At 50.8% G+C, this 21,150-nt stretch overlaps 1 protein-coding gene across 7 annotated transcripts in view; it reads left to right on the top strand.

Moving 5' to 3' along the window:
- Positions 1-21,150, top strand: part of MEGF11 (multiple EGF like domains 11) — a 353,724-nt gene that overhangs the window by 164,435 nt on the left and 168,139 nt on the right. For all 7 annotated transcript variants that reach the window (XM_028508321.2, XM_028508320.2, XM_036009402.1 and 4 more), the window contains exon 5: positions 14,158-14,250. In XM_028508321.2, the coding sequence (XP_028364122.1) occupies positions 14,158-14,250 (93 nt within the window). The remainder of the gene's footprint in view (positions 1-14,157; positions 14,251-21,150) is intronic.

Below are 21,150 nucleotides of genomic sequence, written 5' to 3'. Positions count from 1 at the left end.
AAAACACAAGTAGGGGCTGACCTTGCCCTGCACCACCCGGGAAACTCCAGGGCCAGCGTACCCAATGGACAGCTGCAGACCACGCTGGAGCACCACCACCCTGCCCCTGCACAGCTCATTCTCCATGGAGGGCAGAGGGTAGTTGTCAGTGGTCATAGCCAGTCCTTGCAGCTGATTGGCCTGGGTAAATCCCTCACATTGATCTGCCAACAGCAACCAAGACTGAACTACAAGAGGAATGTGTACTCAGCCCACATGGAAGGCATAGAGAAGACTGTGCCATGGATCCTACAGGACACCTACTACCTTAGGCCACACTACCAAGACACGGAATCAAAGCAACTCTACCTAATACATAGAAACAAACACAAGGAGGCTGCCAAAATGAGGAGACAAAGAAATATGGCTCAAATGAATGAACAAATCAAAACTCCAGAAAAAAACACTAAATGAAATGGAGATAAACAATCTTTCAGATGCAGAGTTCAATACACTGGTTACAAGGATGTTCAAGGAACTTAGTGAGGACCCCAACAGCATGAAAAAAATCCAGTCACAATGAAGGATACACTAATTGAAATAAAGAACAATTTTCAGGGAAACAGTAGAGTGGATGAAGCTGAGAATCAAATCAACAAGTTGGAACATAAGGAAGCAAAAAACAACCAGCCAGAACAAGAATAAGAAAAAAGTCCCCAAAAATGAGGATAGTATAAGAAGTCTCTGGGAGAACTTCAAGAGGTCCAACATTTGCATCATAGGGATGCTAAAAGGAGAGAAAGAATAAGAAATTGGAAATCTATCTGAAAATATAGTGAAAGAAAATTTCCCCAATTTGTTGAAGGAAATAGACATGCAAATCCAGGAAGCACAGAGAGTCCCAAACAAGATGGATGCAAAGAGGACCACTCTAAGACACATCATAATGAAAATGCTAAAGGTTAAAGATAAAGAGAATTTGAAAAGCAATTAGCTACTTACAGAGGAATTTCCATAAAACTGTTAACTGATTTCTCAAAAGAAACTTTGCAGACTAGAAGGGTTTGGCAAGGAATGTTGAAAGCCACAAAGCATGGACCTACAGCCAAGGTTGCGCTACCCAGAAAAGCTATCATTTAGAATCAAAGGGCAGATAAAGAGCCTCCCAGACAAGGTGAAGGTAAGGGAGTTCATCATCACCATGCCATTACTATATGAAATGTTAAAGGGACTAATTTAAGAAGAAGATCAAAACTATGAACAATAAAATGGCAAAAAAACACATATCTATCAACAATTGAATCTAAAAAACAAACTAAGCAGACAGGAAGGACAGAGGTGGAATCATGGATACAGAGAGCATTTTGATGGTTGCCAGATGGTGGGGGGGGCGGGATGTAGGGGATGGGTGAAGAGGTGAGGGGATTAAGAAGTACAACTAAGTAGTTACAGAATAGCCATGGGGATGTAAAGCACAGTAAAGGAAATGGAGCAGCCAAAGAACCTCTATGGGACTCTGGACGTGAACAATGCTTGAAGGAGTTGGGGGGGGTGTGCTGGGCAGAGTGGAGCAAAGGGGGAAAAATCAGGACAACTGTAATAGCATAATCAATAAAATATGTATTTTAAAAAATGCTCGACAAGCCTCATGTTTTGCTTTCCTCATAGGTGGTGAAGATCAATTTCCCAAAGAAAACATCAATCAGTTGGAATGTGTCTTTCTGGAGAAAGTCTGGCATCTGTCAAATGGGAGGGAAAAAAAGACCCAGAAAAAGATTTTCTCCGGCCGTGAGCTGGGGGTTGCTGACTCAGGCCATATGTGCCAACATGATTAACAAGTTGAAAAGCTGTTCCTCTTTTTAAGAACGCAGGATTGGTGGTTTGAACAGCTCAGCTGAGAAAATGCTTCACAAAACAAGGAAAGCTAAGGGTACCAAGAGCATCCACAGGCAGACCCGGGGCCCGCAGCATCCATCAAGAGGATTGACTGCAACACCAGGCTTTTATCAGGCCCATGGTTGGATGTGATTGTTTTACACAGGAACCCAATGGGGACATCCTGACAAGTTGTAATTTTAATTGATAAACCATTAACAGTTAAGCCAAGCTGAGACAAGCCGTGAAAGGCAGGCTGCTATCTTGGGGCAATGGGTAGAGGTCCCCAGGGGAGTCTGTGATCGGGCACTGTTTTTGCTGATTGATGGCCCCTGGGGCTCCAGGCTGGAATGGAAGGCCCCAACCTCAGACTGAAATCCTTCTTTTTGGGTTTTGCTGGAACAACCTTTGTTTATCAGCTGGAGTGTCACTGGAGTTTTTCTAAAGAGCATGTCACTGTCCCACCATGGGGGCATTGGAACTTGAACTCAGGTCTGCGCATTGCCTTGGTGTCTTGGCTGAATTACATATTCAACCCCAACCAGACTGGTGTGGCCCACATTAGAGACAGGTAGGGCTCTGGGTGAAGGAAGAGGAGGGAGATTCTTTGCAGATTCAGATGCTTAATCATTCAGCATATACCTGCCATGTGGCAGGTCCTGTGCTAGGACATAAAGGTAACTAACTACACAGGGACTTTCTTTGGGAGTTGACGGGACACAGACAAGTGGCACAGAGAAATCAGTACTGTGGCCTATGGGACAAACTGGATGCTGGGGGAACAGGGAGAGGACCCAACCCAGCCTGGGGGCAGTGTAGTCAAGGAAAGCTTCCTGGAAGAAGTGGCATCTAAGTTAATGTGAAGGATAAGCAGAAGTAAGTGGTGAGAGGGCTGGAGAGCTGAATTTTGGAAGGAGTTACAGGCTGTGTGAAGGCCCAGAGTAGGGAGGGCTGGGGCCCATTCAGAACCAGAAGAAGGAAGAGTTCCATGTGCCAAAGAGGAGAGGGCAGGAGGGAGGGCCAAGGCTGGAGAAATGAGAGAGCTGGAAAAGGAAGGTAAAGGAAGTTTTCTTCCTGTAGAAAGCCCAGGGGCAACATTTCCGTGACCTGTGAAAGCGGGGAAGCTGATACAGCATCTGGCACATGGTAGACGTTCAGTAGTAAATGTACTGAGTGGGCGTCAGGTTGAGCGTCCCCTCTGCGATGACCTTCCCCTGTCCGCCAACATACGAAAGACTCGCTTACCTTCTTTTGGGGCCTGTACTCCGAACTGGCTGCGATTTCAGCACTAGGAATATTCGAGTGCCCTTGTCCACTGGCTCACCCGCCTGCCCTCCCACAGGCCCACTCCGGCGCCGGCTCCCTCTCTCACTCCTGATACATTGTGAAAGCCGGGACTGCAGCTTTTTGCTTATGTTAGTCCTAGCACCCAGCACAGTGTCTGGCACACAGTAGGTGCTTAATAAGTGTTTTGGGAGTAAGTAAATGCTCAGAGGCAGGGGGATGGAATAGATGGCCTTGAAAAAAATAATAGCTGGGTTCCCATGTGCCAGACACTGTTCTAAGTAGTTTACACGTATTGGTGATTTAACTTAGCAACCAACTTATGAGGAAAAGGACCATCACCCCCATTTTAAAGGTGAGAAAACTGAAGCCCAGAGAAGTAAAGTAACTTCCCTGATGTCATACAACTAGAAAGTGGCAGAAACTTGAGTCCAGACAGCCTAGCTCTCTTCCAAGTCCATCCCCTGATCTCCCACAGTCCTGGCCTGCGGGCACCAGAGCGCAGCTCTCATTCCTCTGTGCGCAACTCTCGGAGGGGACACCCAGGCTCTTAAGGGCTCTTCGGGGGACTCTTTGGAGGAAGGGAGAAGAGTGGAGTAAGGGAGAAGAGCTCAGGAAGTGCTCACCATCTAGGAGTCCCAAGGGCAGGGCAAGGCCTGGCCATTTCTGCCTTTTGGACTCCTCTCTATAACCCCTGTCCAGGGAGCCCAGCACACTGCAGACTTGAGAGTGAATGCATCTGTGGGTGGGTTTTTGCATGAATGAGCAGAGGGTGTGTGGGAGCGGAAAGGACCCCGGCTGCAGGTACCCTGCCCCAAGTTCACATTCCCCCGCAGAAGCACAACTATTGGTTCTCCATGGGGGAAAGGGCTGGGCGGCCAGACTGTGGCTGCCTTATTTCCATGCTCCTTTTAGAAATAGAGGGGGGAAGGGATGTGCACTGAGCTCTCTCAGGCAACTTCTGATTCATGGATGAGCTGAACCTAGACAGTCCCTTCCTACCCTGCCCCATCCCCTCATCTCCAGTGTTCCCAGTGAATAAGGAATCCCCTACAGATCTCACTCAGGCCACTCTCTTGTCCTTTGAGCTGGAAAGGAGCCTTGCGGGTCATCTTGGGTGGGCTGCATCTTGGGCTGTGACCCTGGGAAGAGAAATATTAGTAACAATAGCATAAAAAACCAACCAGCAACAATTATAACTAACCTCTGGTTCTAGGTGCTTTGCATGAATGGACTCATTTATTCTTTGCAATAACTCTCTAAGTCCATAGCCATTTTATGGATGAGGAAACTGAAGACAACACAAGTTGCTCGAGCATGTGCAGCTAATAAGTGGCAGAACAGGGACCCAGGCATTTAGATAATGCTGGACTGCCAAGGTGAAAAACTCGGCAAGGGTCCTCCCAAATTATGAATTATGGTGAGTGGCTATGGGCCAGCTCAGCAGGTAAGGTGGGGGTGGCAGACCCCCAATCACCCAGTCACAGAGTCCTGTATGCACCTCCCCAGGACCACCCCCCAGTAGGAGAAAGGGGAACCTGCAGGTCCCAGACCAGAAGAGTGTTCGGCTGTACATGCCCTTCCATCACATCAGCCCTGCAGGTGAAATGCTTCTTTAAAAAGAAAAAAAAAGGACTATTCACACCTTAGAGCCAGATATGACCACAGCAATTAAAAGCCAACTCTTGATGTGCTGGGAGGAAAGGCCGGCTGTCTTAGCTGTTCCTGGCTGTGGCAAGGACTCGGGGTTGGCAATTATAAAGGAATAAATAATACACACCTGATGAATTGTTTTAGAATTCCCCTTGGTGATTCCCTGACATAGACACACATATACCCACATACCAGCCCCCCAACCATGTTTCGTGTGACCTTGGTCATGGCAGAATCGTTCATGCTAACTGTGTCACTTTGGAATTGGCACTTGGGCCCACTTAGATGTAGGTCATTTTATTTCCAAACAGAATCAAATGACAGCCCAATCCGAGGCTCCTGCCAAGAATGCTAATGGAGGGCTGATCAGCGTGCTGGGAGCACTGGAGGAACTGGTGCGGGGGGAGCTCCGGACCATATGCTGTAGAATTCTGGGAGGTCGCAGCTCCTTTCCCTGGCTTCCTAGCCTTCTTTCGTCCTAGTTGGATATCAGGCTAGGGAGCATGGAAGTTGTCTTTATTATTCTTGACCTTTTCATGTAATTTTTATAGTTCCATTAACTAGTAAGACCATTTGCAAACGGTCAGGCAAAATATATTACCAGGAGCACCTCAGGGATTTGTGGGTCATCTTGGGCAGAATGCTAATTGGATCAAGGTTTGAGAGCTCGCCACAAACAAGCGACAGCAGGCTGGACGCCTGGGTCAGGGAAAGGCCGGTATTTTCTTGGCAGTTTGCGCAGGAGACCCCAAGTCTGACCTGCCCCGTGGCTCAATGCCAGGATCCTGGTACTGGGTGCTGGGCTCCTAATGCAGGCTCACCCCCGTCCCAGGATTGACGCTCCGATCTTGCATCTGTACCTCAGAACACATTTGTCCCCATGCCCAGCTCTGTGCCTGCATTTGTGGAACGGATTCTTCTCAGACTTGGCTTGCATCAGTGAGGCAGTGACTTAGCCACCACTTTAGGAGGTAGAGGACCATTGTCCCCATTTTAAAGATGCTTCAGTAGAGCTCTAGACTCCTAGACCTGGAAGGAACGTTTGGATTATGTCATTCAACCCCTTCATTTCACACACACAGAAACTGAGACCCAGAAGAGGTGACAAGTCGGTGACAGACCTGGCGCTAGAACTTACTTGTCTCAGCCCACGGTTCAGGGGGTGGCGGCACATATGGTGAAGAGCAGGCCTTAGAGCGTCACACAGATGTCGGTTCGGTTCTCATCTCGGCCGCTGCATCAGTTAGGATCCTAGCAAGAAACAGATGGCGTGCTGACTGAGGAGAGCTTAATGAAACAATTATTTATTAGGGCGCGGGAGGGATAAAGGAAACCAGGATGAGAGGGTGCTGCATTTAGGGCTGGCAACCAGGGAGAGACACTCTACTCCTGGGCCCGAAGAACCAGTCCCCTACTCACACCCCTCCCCCAACCTTAAGCTGTGGGTGTAGGGGACAGTACCACCACCGCCGTCAACTCATGGCCCAGCCTCCCATCTTGTGCTGCTAGTTACCAATGGGCAAACCCATCCAGAAGCCAGAGGTCAAGGGAGGTCATTAGTGCTGACCCTGGAGATCCACCTCTCCAGGCACAGATGAGGGTGGAGAAGGGAAGGGAGTGACCTGGGGGAGCAAATGGAGAAAACCCAGCATATATATTCTTAAGGGGTAAAAATTGGTTCTTAGTCTGTTTATACATAAGGCACAGATATACATACAGTACACACACAGACATACAGTTTATCTGTGGTAGTAGGATTTCATGGGAGGGGGTAATTCAAAAAAGGTGTTTAAAATAGCTCCTGGTTTGTGGGGGGAGGCCATCAGGAGAAGGAGGTTGGGAAACACATCCCTAGCACAGCCCCCAGGCCACCGTGAGAGCATGCACAGCTGTTTGGCCCTTTCTGTGGTGTTGATTCCTCCCTCGCTGTGAGTGGGGCAGTGGTGCCTGCCTCAAGGATGAAACGGGCAGTGGGTACGCAGTGCCGAGCGAAGAGAAAGGTCGTATCGTTTGGTCTCTTTTTCACACACTTTTTTACTAGTGTCTATCGAGCAAGTTGTAACACAAGGGGTCATTAAATCATCCCTATTTCTTGTCCCCAGTCCCTGGGGGAAAGAGAGGACTGAAATAAAGTGCCAAGTGAGCATTTGTGGCCGCTGAAGGTTATGCCTTCCAGCTTGACGGCCCCTGTCCCCCCAGGCAGACAAGAGTACCTGCCACTGTAGAAAGGAGGCTGGCGTCACCTGGGATTTCCTAAGCACCTTTTGAGCTTCTCATCGTAATGGGTAGTGAGTGAATGATAGATGAATAGAAGGGGAGAAGGGATCTTAAAAGTCCCATAGTTCAATTTTCTATCAAGCCAAGAAGCTTCTAGAGCAGGAGGGCTGCCTCCCTCCCTAAAACACCCATGTTTCAGGCTTTGCTGACCAGCAGTCTCTGTGGCAACAGCTCAGCTCCGTCCGTGTCATGCAGAAGCAGCCGTGCGCACTATGTAAATGAGTGGGCCTGGCTGTGCTCCAACCAGACTTCATTATAGAAACAGGGAGCGGTGGGATTTGGTCTGAGAGTTGGGGTTTGCCCATCGACCCCTACCCAGCCCTCCAGGGTTTGCAGGTCCTCTGTGTTCTGCCTGAGTGCTCCCAGTGATGGGTTGCTCTCCACCTATAGAATCAGCCCTCTGAACTGCTGAACCCATTCAGGTGTTAGAAAGTCTTGCCTCGGGTTAGACTGAAACCTGGCCCCTTGTCATGTCGCCCCTTGGTCCCTATTCTGTGTGGGACAGAGTGGCCTCTACTTCACTTGAGCAGCCTTTCCAGCCTGTCCGCTGCCTGTGACCTGCCCCCACCCCAGTGCTTCCCTCCCCAGGCTACACAGCAGCCCCCAAGCCCCAGCCTTTACGTGAGCATCACAGGTCCCGTGGCCATACCCTCTGCATCCTGCTCTTCTTCTCTAGCTTGTCAGAGCATCGGTACTCAGAAGAATCACCAGCAGACTCACGTGGAATCTGTCAGTCATAGCTTGTGAGGAGATGAGGGATGCTAAAGATTCTGATTTATTCCCAAGGAGCTCACAGTCTAGTTGGAGAGACTAGGTGAGCCTGTGCCAAAGGGGGAGGGGGCAGACCAAGCGTGCTACGTACCTCCAAATGGGCAGGCCCCCGAGAGTGCCACGGGATTCAGGGGAAGAAGAGGTCTCTGTGGGTTTGGCTAGTCAGGGGGATTTTCATGCAAATCGGTGGGTTCTGGTTGGAAAATATTTCACTTTCCATAAATGTGCAAACTAGGGTCACCGAGCCCTTCTAGCTTCTTGGTGGCGATGAGTTATGGAAGCAATGCCTGGCCTTGGTAACTCAGGTGACCCAGGCTGGGGAGCCCAGGGAAAACGTTTCAAGCTTCCAGCTGCTGCAAGGAAACACGGTGGAGCCAGAGAAGCCCTTGAAGCAGTAGAAGTCTTAAGTGTGATGTGTTCCAAAGCCCTTGCTTTACAGCTGACAGAGAAAGGAAGCCCCCTGCCCCCCATGGTCTGGCGGGCAGTACACAGCCTGAACTCACACTCAGTGTCCCTGGCTGCGAATCCAGCGCCACTTCCACAGGAATGGAGGGCAGAAACCAGGAGTCCCTGTGATGTCAGGAGTAGAGGTCTACTAGGCTATAGAGAGGGGATGGGGCTTGAGGGTTAGGAAGTGGGACCAGAGCAATGGCGGCAACCTAGGCATGTCCTGGAGGGGTGGGCAGGACGACAGCGCACGGTGATTCTTAGCTGAGTGGGACTTCAGACCTCATCTGGTTTAATTTCGATTTATAGTGAAGTCTCGGGGCCCAGAAAGGAAGAACGGGAGTTGCTTGATATCGTTGAGCTCTATGCCAGTAGACACAAACCCAGGTGTCTTTACACCATAGCTGAGCTTGTTCCGCTGCACCCACGCCACCATCGGCAAGTCCCCAGTCACCCTGGCTCCACAGCCAGAAACGGCCTGAGCCAAGGGGCGGGGTCCGGAGATCGGTGGCTTCTCTGGGACTGAGCTCTGGGAAGACAACTGCACCCTCTTCGCAGGTGTTTGATGCTTTCTCCTGGGGCAGGTGGCTCTCTCCTTGTGACCCACAGGTAGTGAGCACCTACTGTGTACCAGGAAGCATGAGGGCTTAAAAAGGCCAAGTAGGAAGCAGCCTCTGTCCCCCAGGGGCTGGAGACCTGCAAAGGAGAGACAGGTACTGACACAGCTAACTCTTAAGTGTTCTGGAGTGGCCTATGATGAGGTGGTAGCACGTGTGAAAGCCCTAAAGCCTGGCACATAGTAGGTGCTCAGAAACAGTAGTGCTCAGGGAGTTGAGAGAAGTGGTAGCAGGTGTCAGCTATCTCAGACGTCAAGTCCAGACCCCACAGTGAGGGAGAATGTGTGTGGGGTGGGGGAAGGAGAGAAATAATAATAGCAGCCCACGCGGACTGCGCACTGACTGTGTGCCAGGCACTGGTCTAAGCACTTCACGTGCATTGCTTCCTCACATCTTTGCGAGCAGCTGTGAGTCAGCTGCAGTCATGCGTCCCTTAATGGTGGGGATGTGTTCTGAGAAGTGTGTCGTCACTGTGTGAACAGCATAGATTGTGTCGTCATTGTGCAAACATCAAAGAACGCACTCACACCAGCCTGGATGGTATATCCTACTGTGCGCCTAAGCTGTTCGGAATAGCCTGTTGCTCCCGGGCTACAAACCTGTACAACACGGCACTGTGCTCAGTGTTGTAGATCATTGTAACACCATGATTTACGTATCTAAACATAGAAAAAAGCGCAGTAAAAATACAGAATAAAAGATAACAGATGGTACACCTGTGCAGGGCACTTACTGCGGATGGAGCTCGCAGGCCCGGAAGTGGCTCCAGGTGGTCCGAGAGAGGGCGGGCGTGCGTGCGTGTGGCGGCCTCGGACGCACAGTCCCCTCCGCAGACTGTGAACCCTGTGTACTTGCGCTGCACTAAGTTTGCAAGAAATATTTTTCGTCCTTCAGTAATAAATTGATCTGTGCTCACTGTAGCTTTTTACTTTATACACTTATAATTTTTTTCACTTTTCAACCCTTTTATAATAACAGCTTAGAACACACACACATTGTACAGCTGTACAAAATATTTATTTCATTATATCTTTCTAAGATTTTTATACTTTTTTTTTTTTTTTTACTATTTAAACTTCTTAAAAACTAAAACACAAACGTGCATGTTAGCCTCAGCCCTCACGGGGCAGGGGTGGAGGTGGGCAGGATCACCAACATCCCTGACTCCGCCCCCACGTCCTGTCCCACTGAGGGGGTTGGGGCAGCGACGCCCCTGAAGCGGTGGTCTCCAGGAGCCCCTCCCGAGGGGCCCGCCCGAGGCTCTCCCTGAGGAGGTGCCGCTCATTGCAGAAACCTGTCCGTGGTGGTTTGCTTGGTTTCCCTCTTTCTTCTTTTTTTTTTAAATCACGGATTTGCTTGTAAGAAGATAATGGACCATGACCATTTCCCTCTATTACTGAAAACCTTCCTGTGCTGGGGACCATCTTTTCAAACTTTTAAAGAAGCTTGTTGACATTGGCAAAAGCTTCTGCTAAACACTTCACTGTATGATGTTAGGGGACCACCGTCACACATGCAGTCTGTCATAGACTAAAACGTTGCTGTCCCCATTCTACAGATAAAGAAACTGAGGCATAGGAGGTTGAATACTAGCTTATTGTCCTTTCATTGTAACTGTAACAGCTCACCCCATTATCTATGACCCTGGCCTCTCCCCAGGGGTGGAGGTGCAGCCGCCCTCCAGCACATTGTCCCCAACCAGTGGTGTGCCCCCGACCAGGGTGTCCAAGACCCCGGTGAAAGGAGAGAGTGAGGGGGATGGCCTCCGTGTGGAGGTAAAAGAGGCGCAGTCATTGCATGGACCCTCCCCCGGACCTGAGGACGCCCTACAGATAATAACGGCAAGACTTATACTGCACTTAATAGATGTACCTCAGGCTCTGCTCTGGGTCCTTTGTCAACTCATTTTGTCCTCACACACAGCCCGAGGCCCATCCTGTCACCATCCCCATTGAACAGATGGTGACTGATGCAGAGATGGTAGTCACCGGTCTGGGGTCTAGAGTTACTAGGTAGCATCGCTGCATGCAGACTGGCTTTCTGGATGCAGTCTGTGCTCTTACCGCGGCACCGAGCTGCTTCTCACTACAAATGCCTCTAGTGCTTGGGATGTTAGAAGCAGGACCAAGGCAGGGCAGTAGATCGGGAGAAGCTAAGAGAATAGTGGTTCAAATTTCTCAGTGGGGCTGGGAAAGAGCCTGGCGCTTAGTCACATAGCCCGTCAGATTCTGCCAGCCTCTGATTCCCTGTCACCAACAGCAGATGGCTGTGGAGCAGGAGAAAGAGGGACTCAACAAAATGCACCCATTTCTAGTTGCAGGAACCAGAGAAGAGGGAGGTTAGGGTGGCAGAACCCAAACTCAGGCCCTCCTAGGGGGTCAGCTGGTACGGGGGGAGGGGGTGGCATGGGAGGCTGGGGTCAGAAAGAAGGCCCTGGGAGCAGTGGCCATATAAATGCTTGCCTGCTGTAGGAGGGCTGCCTCACTGGGCAGCACTGGAGTCCTGGAGTGGCACACAGTCACCCCAGCCCCAGGAGGAGTGAGGGTCTCACTTCCGGCTGCCCCTCCTCAGGGGACGCTCCCTGCAGCACCCCTGTCCCACTCCCTCCCCATTAGGTACACACACACAGTGGCCCAAATGCCAAATACGGCCATGTGAGCCTTGGGTATCAATATTTTATGCCTCAAAAAACACTGTCTAAACAATACCTATGAAATATGAACGGATCCAGGTTTTGACAAGCCAATAGTCCAGGCCTAATACTGGAGCAATGAGGGTGGGGGGGGGGGGATAATGAGGTCTAGAGGGACCACAGGGCAGCAGCCATATCCCTGGAGTCAGGCCAAAGGTTTGTGGGACGACTGACCTCTGTGTGTAAGGTCACGGGGAGCCAGTGTGCTGGATACCGGGCTGAGGTGGGGGAAAGGCAGTGTGGAGCCTGCTTGGCGCACCTGAAGGCCCTTCCCTTCCAGCTAGGGACAGGGTGCAGGAGGGGGTCAATGGTCAGGTCTCTAGGGTCAGAAGGGTCAGAGAAAGGTGAGGGTTGGCAGGGTGCTGGTGGTCATTCTTCTCCCTCCATCTGGCCTTGAGCTCCTCCGAGCCCCTCACCCTGTAGGGTGCTTCTCTGGCCTCTCCAGCTTGTACCCTCCCTGGGGTCAACCACACCACCCCTACGTTGTTCCCCCTGGACTGGCTCCCCCAGCCCCTGAGCCAACTGGGCAGGGGAGGACCTTCCGCCCAGGTGACCTGTGCAGGCCCCATGGCCTTGGGCACCTCTCACCTCCCTCCACCTTCAGAAGCCTCTGTCTACAGGGGTCCTATCCCCAAGCTCTTCCTCCTGGTAAAGAGGCCACAATGTCCATAAGGTCCAGGGCACTTGGGCCTCAGTTTCTCCAGGTATAAAGTGAAAGGGTTGGATGTGTTTTCTCTGACACTTGGCAGGTTCACAGGTCACTGCCTGCCCTTTCTACCTGCACTCTGCAGAACCCCTAGGGATCAAGGAGCTGCTGAGGTCAGAAAGCAGGTGGAGGTGTCTCGAGCTAACCTGACAGGCTGATGGGAAGGGCCTGCTGGGATACAAGCGGGCCCAGCTGTGGAGCATGCGGGGCCCTCAGCCTGTGAGGGTGGGAGATGGAAGGAAGAGGGAGTGGCTGAGCCCAGCCACGGGGTGGGCAGGGTCACCCAGTATCCAGCGTGTACTGGGAACATTGCCTCATTCAAGCTTGTTTGGGAAGTCCAGCACAGCACTTAGAGCCAGGGCAGCAGGGATGACCAGCTGGGGTCCTGTTAGCAGCCAGGAGAGCCGCTTACAGTGGTTCTCAGAGGAGCTGGTCCTCGGGGTCAGAGTCCAGCCCAGCTCCCCAGCCACAAGTGGGTCAGCTGGCAGGTCCCGGAGCGCCAAGCGAGGGGCTGTGGCAGTCTTCAGCACAACAAGCTCCCTTCCCAAAAGCCACTTGTACAAATGAGGACTCAGGTGCCAGGGCTCTCCCCAGACACCCCACACCCCAGGCTCTCAGGGGATGGGCTGACTACAGACCACTCACTTGTGGGGCATCTGACACATGACCCTTCTGGGTCTGCCTGGGGGGCGGGGCCAAAGCTAAGGCGACAGCTTCAGCGTCAGCATCTGTGTTTGGGAGGAACCAGAGAACCTACACCAACCACAAAGTGGGCTTTGTTGTCTAACCTCTTAGTGGGCACCCAGGCCAGGCCATGGGTGTGGAAGTGGGGTGGGCGTTTGGAAATTAGGGGCGGCCTTCGCCGTCCGAGGCCACCGCTGCTCCTGGACGGTGCTAGGCAGACAGAAACATTCTAGCTGCTCGTTCCCTCCTGAGACATCTACAGAGTGGCTGGTAGCTGCTGGTTTCCCAAGCTCACAAACTTGGCAGGGGTGGCCGTGGGGGTTTTCTGTAAATCCTTCACTGATGGATTAGATGTCGGGGCAGAGCTCATGGAGCAAGATGACGTTGAGAAAACGTGGATGTCTGAGAAGGAGAGCCATCGTCTCCCTCCCTCACACCACTGCCCAGGAGCCTGCTGGGCGCTAGAGCCCTCGATGGGAACTCTGCTGCCACTGCTGCTGCCTCCCAGCTCCGGAGGCTGCAGCGTTTGCATGATAAGAAATTGCCAGGCACTTTCTAATTACAATTATCATCATCATGGATGTCTTTCTTAATTACTTTCTTATAATTAGATGTTGCCTTTTCCTCAGCATTTGTATACTGTGCTGATTGATGACATTTGAGAGCCCCAAAATAGGGACATTTGGGGAGGAGGGCAGGCAGGTGGGGGAAAGGGAGAGGAACCTATTCTTTCCTGGTGACCCAACCCGATAGGTTTCAGGGCCTTTGCAAAAGAAACTGGGCAAAGCAAATGATGGACACGGTGGGTCATTCCCTGCGAGGATGCAGAAAGAGCCAGAGTGTTGGATTTAGGAGTTGGGCTTTGTAGAGGGTCTCTCAGTGTTAAGCCTGGCAGGAAATATTCTTGAAAAGCCACCAAAGCTGCCATTTTTCAGGCGCGGGTTTCATTTTAGGAAACGAGGCTGGGATGAAGTGCGCCCTTGTGGGCTGCGTTTCGGAGTTAATTAAATAACTGAGGTCTGGGGTAGCTGGAATTTTCTCCAAAGCTGGTGATGCGTTCTGCACATGCCTAGGCCTCAGGGAGCCATGCTAAACTGGTTTATGCTCCTTGACCAGATGGTTGGTTTTCATCGCCTGTTCCTTCCTTCCTCCTTCTCTCCCGGCCCCTGCAGCCCTGTGTACGGAGGAGTGTGTGCACGGCCGCTGCGTCTCCCCGGACACCTGCCACTGCGAACCCGGCTGGGGAGGGCCCGACTGCTCCAGTGGTGAGTTTGGGGGTGTTCAGGGGTTGGGGGGCCGCTGGCTCTGGCTCAGGAGGGCCTGTGCTGAGTACGTGCTGAATTCTTTGTGTTGGGCTGCGGCTGCCTAGGCAAGCGGGGCGTCAGGGAAGAGGCACGCCTGCAGTTTGTATAGGATGGGACTTGGGGTGGGGGGTTCAAGGGGCATGGGGGTGATGGTTTGTGGAGATCTGGAGAGGCACCGTGTGTTGGGGGAGGCGGTGGGATCATCTGAGCCACTCTGTCTTTTGATGAAACCCCTCTAGATATGGTCTTTGAGGGTCGGAGTGAAACTGAGATGCCGCCAAAGGGCACAGACCCAGGAGGTCCCTGTGGTCAGGGCCTGGCCCTTAGCTTTGCTAGTCCAAAGGCTGGGATTTGTGGGCGCTCACAGAGGCTCAGGGGACTGATTTGTGAGACTGGTGGACGTTGGGATGCCTCTGTGTCCCCAAAGGTAGGAAAATGGGACACTTACCAGGGCAAGTCCCTGTGTTCCTCCATCCCTCTGGGGAAGGCTTCCTGGTAAGCATGGGGGTGAGGCAGATGCTTTTGGGACCAGCCAAGTGATCACAGCAGCCCGGGGTATGTGTACCGTGGGGCTGGCCATTGAGAGGACGGGGCGTTCCCGACAGCTGCTCAGGCAGGTCTCTGCCAAGAGCCCAAATGAAGGCGATCCTTCCCCTCTGGCTCATCCCCCTAAATACTTGCTGGTGACTCCCTTTCCATTGGCACGTCTTGCCATCACTGATAGGTTAAGATGTGGTCTTGTTGGATTTCAAAGAGGCTTTGATTAGTGTTGCAGCCCATTTTCTTCCTGATCTGAGTGGGGTAGAATGTCTTCTTTATTGTGACCCAAGCAGAGAGCATAGCTAAGCTGATCCATCAGGGTCTTGCCCCCATCACTGCCCCATCTTCGGGAGCCCCTGTCCCGTAGTGACTGTGGTAGTGATGGAGAGTTGGAGAGGAGAAAGCGCCGTGGCAGCCCAATGTGGCCCTTTTGCCCTTTTCCTGTTCTCTCTGCTGGGGTGGAAACATCTAGTTATGATCCTTCTTTCCAAAGGCCTTACCTGGGGCCTCCCTGTCTACCCAGTGCATGAGAGCTTACCCACAAAGCAAGGCTATTGGATGTGATTTTGTTTTGCGCCTGAAGGTTCTCTTGGATCAGGGAGTCCAAGATCTCTTTGGGTTCAAGAGACTCTCTCCAGTGTGTCGGTGCCTGTGGTGGCCTCCTCCTTCCATCCGTTTCACTGTGTTGGAGTGGGCCATGCTGAGACACAAGGCTAGGGACTCATCCAGACGTGAAGAGCAAACCTGAGGGACAGACGAGTTAAAGGAATGTGCTCAACCAGTCTTTCTGTGAACTCGAGGAAACACGTTGGTTAAAGCACCTGAGAGCTTTCTCCTCCTTGTCCGTGTTCTGTTTTGTGTAATTTTTCTTACAATGAATCTTTGATGAAGAACTAGCTAACCTGGCTTAGGTGAGCTCTGCTGGGACAGGGCTGCTTGCTGCTGCTGGATTATAATGTCAACAGCAGCCTGTCGGAGGCTGAAATACAGCCTGAGTCCCAGGAGCCCTGAGTGTGTGTAAATCACCGTCAGAGCCAGGGTGTCTGGTGCTTGTGATACGCTGGGCCATGCTGGGCAGGGGGGCGGCCTCGGAAGGTCTTTCAGGCACAGTCTGTGTCTCTCGGGGTTTCTGGTCTGGGGAAAGAACTGGAAGAAATGCAGCACTCGATGGTCTTCCCTCTGGAGTGAGTTTATCAAGCATGGAGGGAAACAACCTTGTTTCTTCATATTAAAAACCTGGGCTCCCTAACTTCCCCACCCGCAGTGCAGTCATCAGACACGGTGCTGAGCAACCCACAACTGTTTCTGCAACAAGCCCAACCTCCTGGGGTGAAGAGTCACCACCCCTGGGTCTACACAAAGGCAGGTGCGGCTAAACCCACAGGGAGTCCCAGAGGACGTGTTCCGACCCTGTTTCCAGGGACGGCCACATTAAATGACAGGAATTCATAGACTCCCGCTCTGAAACCACTCAGAGCGAGGCCTGAGTAGACGCCCTGCTGTGAGCTTTCCGACCTCTGCGTGCACCTCCCCCGCTGACAAGGAGCCCGCTGCCTCTTGTGGAAGCGCATTCTGGCCACTGGCAAGTCTTCCCTTCTCTTGAGTGGAAATTTATCTCTATTTTCTACCAGTTGGTTCTCACTCATGATAACGGCCTGGGCAGCCAAGACCCTCCTTTCCATGTCTTGAATTCCATCCAAGAAGCTTAGTGAACAAGGCCACAGGTGTGTAGGGAAAGGTGGTCATCTCAGAGTAGGTGATAATAGCCACTGGGGCCACATAGAAGAAACCAGAGTTCCCTGCCATGGAGCAGCCCTTCACATATTTGAAGACAGTGAGCGATCACTTCCCTCTTCCAGGTTTTTATTACCCAAGCTCCTTTGTTTATCAGATCACGTGGCCTGAGCCGCCTTCCCCATCTAGTTTCTCTCCATTGGCTGCAGCCTTTACTCCTTTTAAGCGATTATTCCTGGATCTGACCACACAACAGCAGGATTGTGTGGGAAAATGGTAATAAAGATAGTGCTACTTACTGAATTGTACTCTGCACTAGGCACTTTATCCTCTCACTTAGTCTTCACAACAACTCTGTGGCGTAGGGATTACTATTAGCCATCTTTTATAGATAAGAAAGTTGAAGCACAGAGAGGTTAAACAACCTTTGACAGACACACAGGTAGTAAATGGTAAGACTGGGACTCTCAGTCGAGCAAAACCCTAGGGCCTAAACCTAAACACTTAGTTATTATGCTCTCCTTCCTTCTGGATGCTCAACTTCTATTAATACAGCCGCAGGTTGAAATTGGTCAGAAATCATAGGCGCCTACAGGGGAAGGAAGGACCTGCTTGAAAGATGTGGCCCTGAGATACTGTTGTGGAGACAGAGGAATTAGCCAAGGAACGGAAATTGTGACTAGGGTTACTCCAAGCAATTTGAGGCTGTGAACGTCTGTCTGCCCACATGTGCTCTGCAGCGCCCCCCTGGGGTCTTTGTGGGAACTGTGTCTGTGGGGATGAGGCCCCCGTCAGTGCAGTGTGGATCTCTGGAGGTTTCTGAATGGGACCTGGCTGTAGACATGTTTCTACAGGTGACGTTCTTGCAAGGACGTTTAATTGAAAGCAGCATTCTTGTTTTCTGATTCTGAAAATTCTACCTATTCATGTTAAAAAGAAAATTCAAACTGCACAAAAGTATAGACACAAAAGACTAAGCCGACACACCCAGGGATAATTTCTGGCATTTGGGTGCTTTCCCTCCTGGTTACTTCTCCACACCCTCGCACTCAGAGCCAGGTCAGGACACAGCCCACATTGTTTAGATCAAATGTATGTGCTATTCTGTGCCTTGCTTTTTTAACTCAACTTTATGTCATATACTCATTTTCTTGCCAATAAACACAACTCTCCCTTCGAATGTTTAACGGCCTGATAGAATTTCCTTCTGTGGATTACCCAAAGTGCTAACCAGCCTCTTGTTGATGGCCACTTCGGTTGTCCCCGATTTTCCACTCTTTGAGGCCCGCCATCCGTTGTCCAAGATCCTTAGGGCCTGCTGGTTTCAAAATTTATACTTTTCCAGAGTTTAGAAAGGTATATTGTGACTATATCATCTACGACATGGACCCCCAGTGGGGTCTAGGCACTGCCCCGCAGTGAAATACAGTAAGACTTCTGCAGTGACATATAAGGGACTGCATCTCGTGACGACCGCTATAAATCAGTTCTGTGAAGACTGCATCTATAAATGAATTTTGGTGCTGACCTTAAAAATTTTCTTTTCCTTTTGGACTTTCTAGAAATTTTGGGTGGTGGACACGGGGATAAGGGACTGTGGCCCTGTGTAAAAATACTGCAGTGATTCTTCCTGTGCATAAATCTTTGCCCACTTGTTCCAATTTCTTCTTAGGATAAATTCCTGGAAGTGGCAGGGAGGGCCGTAAAGATCCGCCAGCCTGCTGCCTGCCCCGGCCCTGCCCTTTGCGGCTGCCGGCGGGATTGATGGCTCCGAGAGCTGTGAAGGGGAGGAATCCAGCACGGGGGTGGAGATGGGGGTTTCTCATTCTCTTCCAGGCCTATTACCCCACAGCCTAACTTCTTTAAGGCCTGGACTAATTTCTCTCTGCTCCATAAAAGAAGTGAGGTGATGCTCATTTGCCCGGTAGGTGGACACACACGAGCTACTGTGGGTAATTCTGAGATGCTGGAGGGACCGATGTGGGGAGATGGAGTGGCCGCGTGCTCGGTCATAAACCCCCATCCCATATAATAATGGAGAAGAAAAGGATGAAATGTCAGTCTCCCCTGAATAAAGACTACAGAGTGACTCTTATTAAATTGCACTAATCTCACAAGTGGAGATAAAAAGAAAAAAGTTTTCCTATATTGAATATCCAGCTTTTTAAAGTAATTAGGAATATTAAAGCACTGACAATGATTGAGATAGAGGCATTATTCATAACTTTTATTTCCGCACTGGGCAGTGATCCAGTATATTTCATTTATGAGGTTTTAGCTGTAAGGAGAAGGACGTGAGCCAATTCCTAAATTAAATATGCCCTGTTAAGTTTTATAAATGTTACCAAAGAATCAACTTGGAAATTTAAGCCTTCAATGTATTATTTAATTATTCCATTTCTCAGGTCCCGCTTCTCTGCCTCCATCTCACGGTGCTCGTAAGCTCGGGTTCTGGGCTGTAGAATAACGTTTTGGTTTGGGGCTCAGGCCTCCCCAGAAGGGCTGGGTTAGGTGAGACAGAGAAGCGCCCCCTCCACCCCCCAGCACTTCCTCACCATTTCTCACATTCTTCAGTTCCCACAAACTGGCTTTGCCCGGATGCACAGAGTGCCGGCCGGTGAAAGCTCACCACGCGGTGTCTGCTATCTGTCAGAACTGCCCCTCCCCCCCAGCTGGGCAGGAGGCCGGACTGCGGAGCAGGCCTGAGTGATGAAGGCAGCGGGAACGGGTTGGGACTCCACCAAGAGTAGCTGCTGCCAAGTCAAATGTGTCTGTATCTTGAGTGGCGTGTGGGACCCCTGGCTGACTTGGCTGTCGGCTGTCCTTGCAGATTAAAATAAAACCCGTAACAGCTCAGAAATATGCCCGCACTCCTCAACGAGCCTGGGGTCAAAGCTTTTCAAACTGAGGCGTGTGTTTGCTAGAGATTTTTTTTCTGTGTGTGGTAACATATACACAACATAAAATGTATTATTTTAACCATGTTCAAGGGTACATACAGGTCTGTGGCGGCAAGCACAGTTACAATGCTGTGCGACAATTATTACCCCATCTCCGGAACTCTGTCCTCTTCCCAACGGAACCTTCATACCCATCAAACACTAATTTCCCACACCCCCTCCCCCAGCCACAAGCAACCACCACTCCATATTTTGTCTCCACCCATCTGACTAGTCTAGGTACCACGCTTAAGCATCACGCAGCAGTTGTCACTTCGTGCCTGGCTTATGTCACTCAGTACGGTGTCTGCGGAGTCCTCTCTGCTGCAGCACGTGCCAGAACCTGCTTGCTTCCTAAGGCCGAGTAAACTCCCTCGTGTGTGTGCACCACTTTCCGCTCATCCACGCATCTGTCCAGGGGCACTCGGGTTCCTTCCGCCCTCTGACTGCTGTGAATCCTACCACCATGACCAAGGGTGTACAAATACCTCTTCGAGCACTTGCCTTGACTTCTTTCGGATGTGTGCCCAGAGTGGACTGCTGGGTTATGTAGCAATTCTATGTTTGTCTTTTCAGGGAATCGGCATGCTGTTTTGCACAGTGTGTGCACCATTTTACCTTCCCACCAGCAACGCACAGGGTTCTAATTCTCCACATTTTGGTCACACTCGTTATTTCCTGTGCTTTTGGTGATTGCCGTTCCAGTGGGGTACAGGGCTGTCTCACTGTGGTGCCTGGGCCCCTTTCCCCAACGATCAGTGGTGTCGAGTGTGTATCTCTTCGTGTGCTTCACTGGCCACCTGTGTATCCTCTTTGGAGGAATGTCTGTTCAGGTTATCTGCCCGTGTTCTTAAACTGGGTTATGTCGTTGTTGAGTTATACGCGTTCTTTATACATTCTGGATATTAATGTTATCAGATACATGATTGAAAATATTTCTTCCCATGTCGTGGGTTCCCTTTTCACTCTATTAATAGTGTCCTTGACACACAAAGGCTTTAATTTTGGCAAATTCCAGTTTATCTATGTTTTCATTGGTTGCCTGTGTCTTCAGTGTCATGTCCAAGAGATCACTGCCAAATCCGACATCATGAAGCTTTCCCCCGGGTGTTTGTCTCAGGGTTTTAGAGCTGAAGCTCACGCACTGGGGGCTTTGGTCCAGTTTGAGTTAACTTTTACATGCGATGTAAGGTCAGGGTCTAACTTCAGCCCTTTACACATGGATGGCAAGTTCTGCCAGCACCATTTGTTAAAAAGCCTTTTGCTAATAATTCTTGAAACTCTGGAGTTTACATTTTTCACCATGTAATGGCACATTAGTTACTTGATAAGTAATGTAAGTATTATTCGTTATATTAAAACATACAGATTTGTTATAGAACTGAATGTAGAATTGGCATTCACTTTTTAAAATGTGGTCACCTGATCCTTTGGTGGACCTGTCGCTGCTATGCCTCAGGCATCCCTGGAGGCAGGGAGGTTTTAGGGGTGAGGCTTGAGAAGCAGTGGGAAAGGCAGGAAGACCATTAGGTCTCCTGGAGCTGGCGACTGTTTGCAAGGATGGCTTAGGGAGGGATCAGGGCTCAAGCCCCTTCCCCACTGCATTTTTGGGAGCTCTGTCTTCCCGCCAGCATGCCGGGCTGCCTGC

Source organism: Phyllostomus discolor, chromosome 1, assembly GCF_004126475.2.
Source record: "Phyllostomus discolor isolate MPI-MPIP mPhyDis1 chromosome 1, mPhyDis1.pri.v3, whole genome shotgun sequence".
Lineage (NCBI taxonomy): Eukaryota > Metazoa > Chordata > Mammalia > Chiroptera > Phyllostomidae > Phyllostomus > Phyllostomus discolor.
This window is presented reverse-complemented; position numbering and strand designations above follow the sequence as displayed.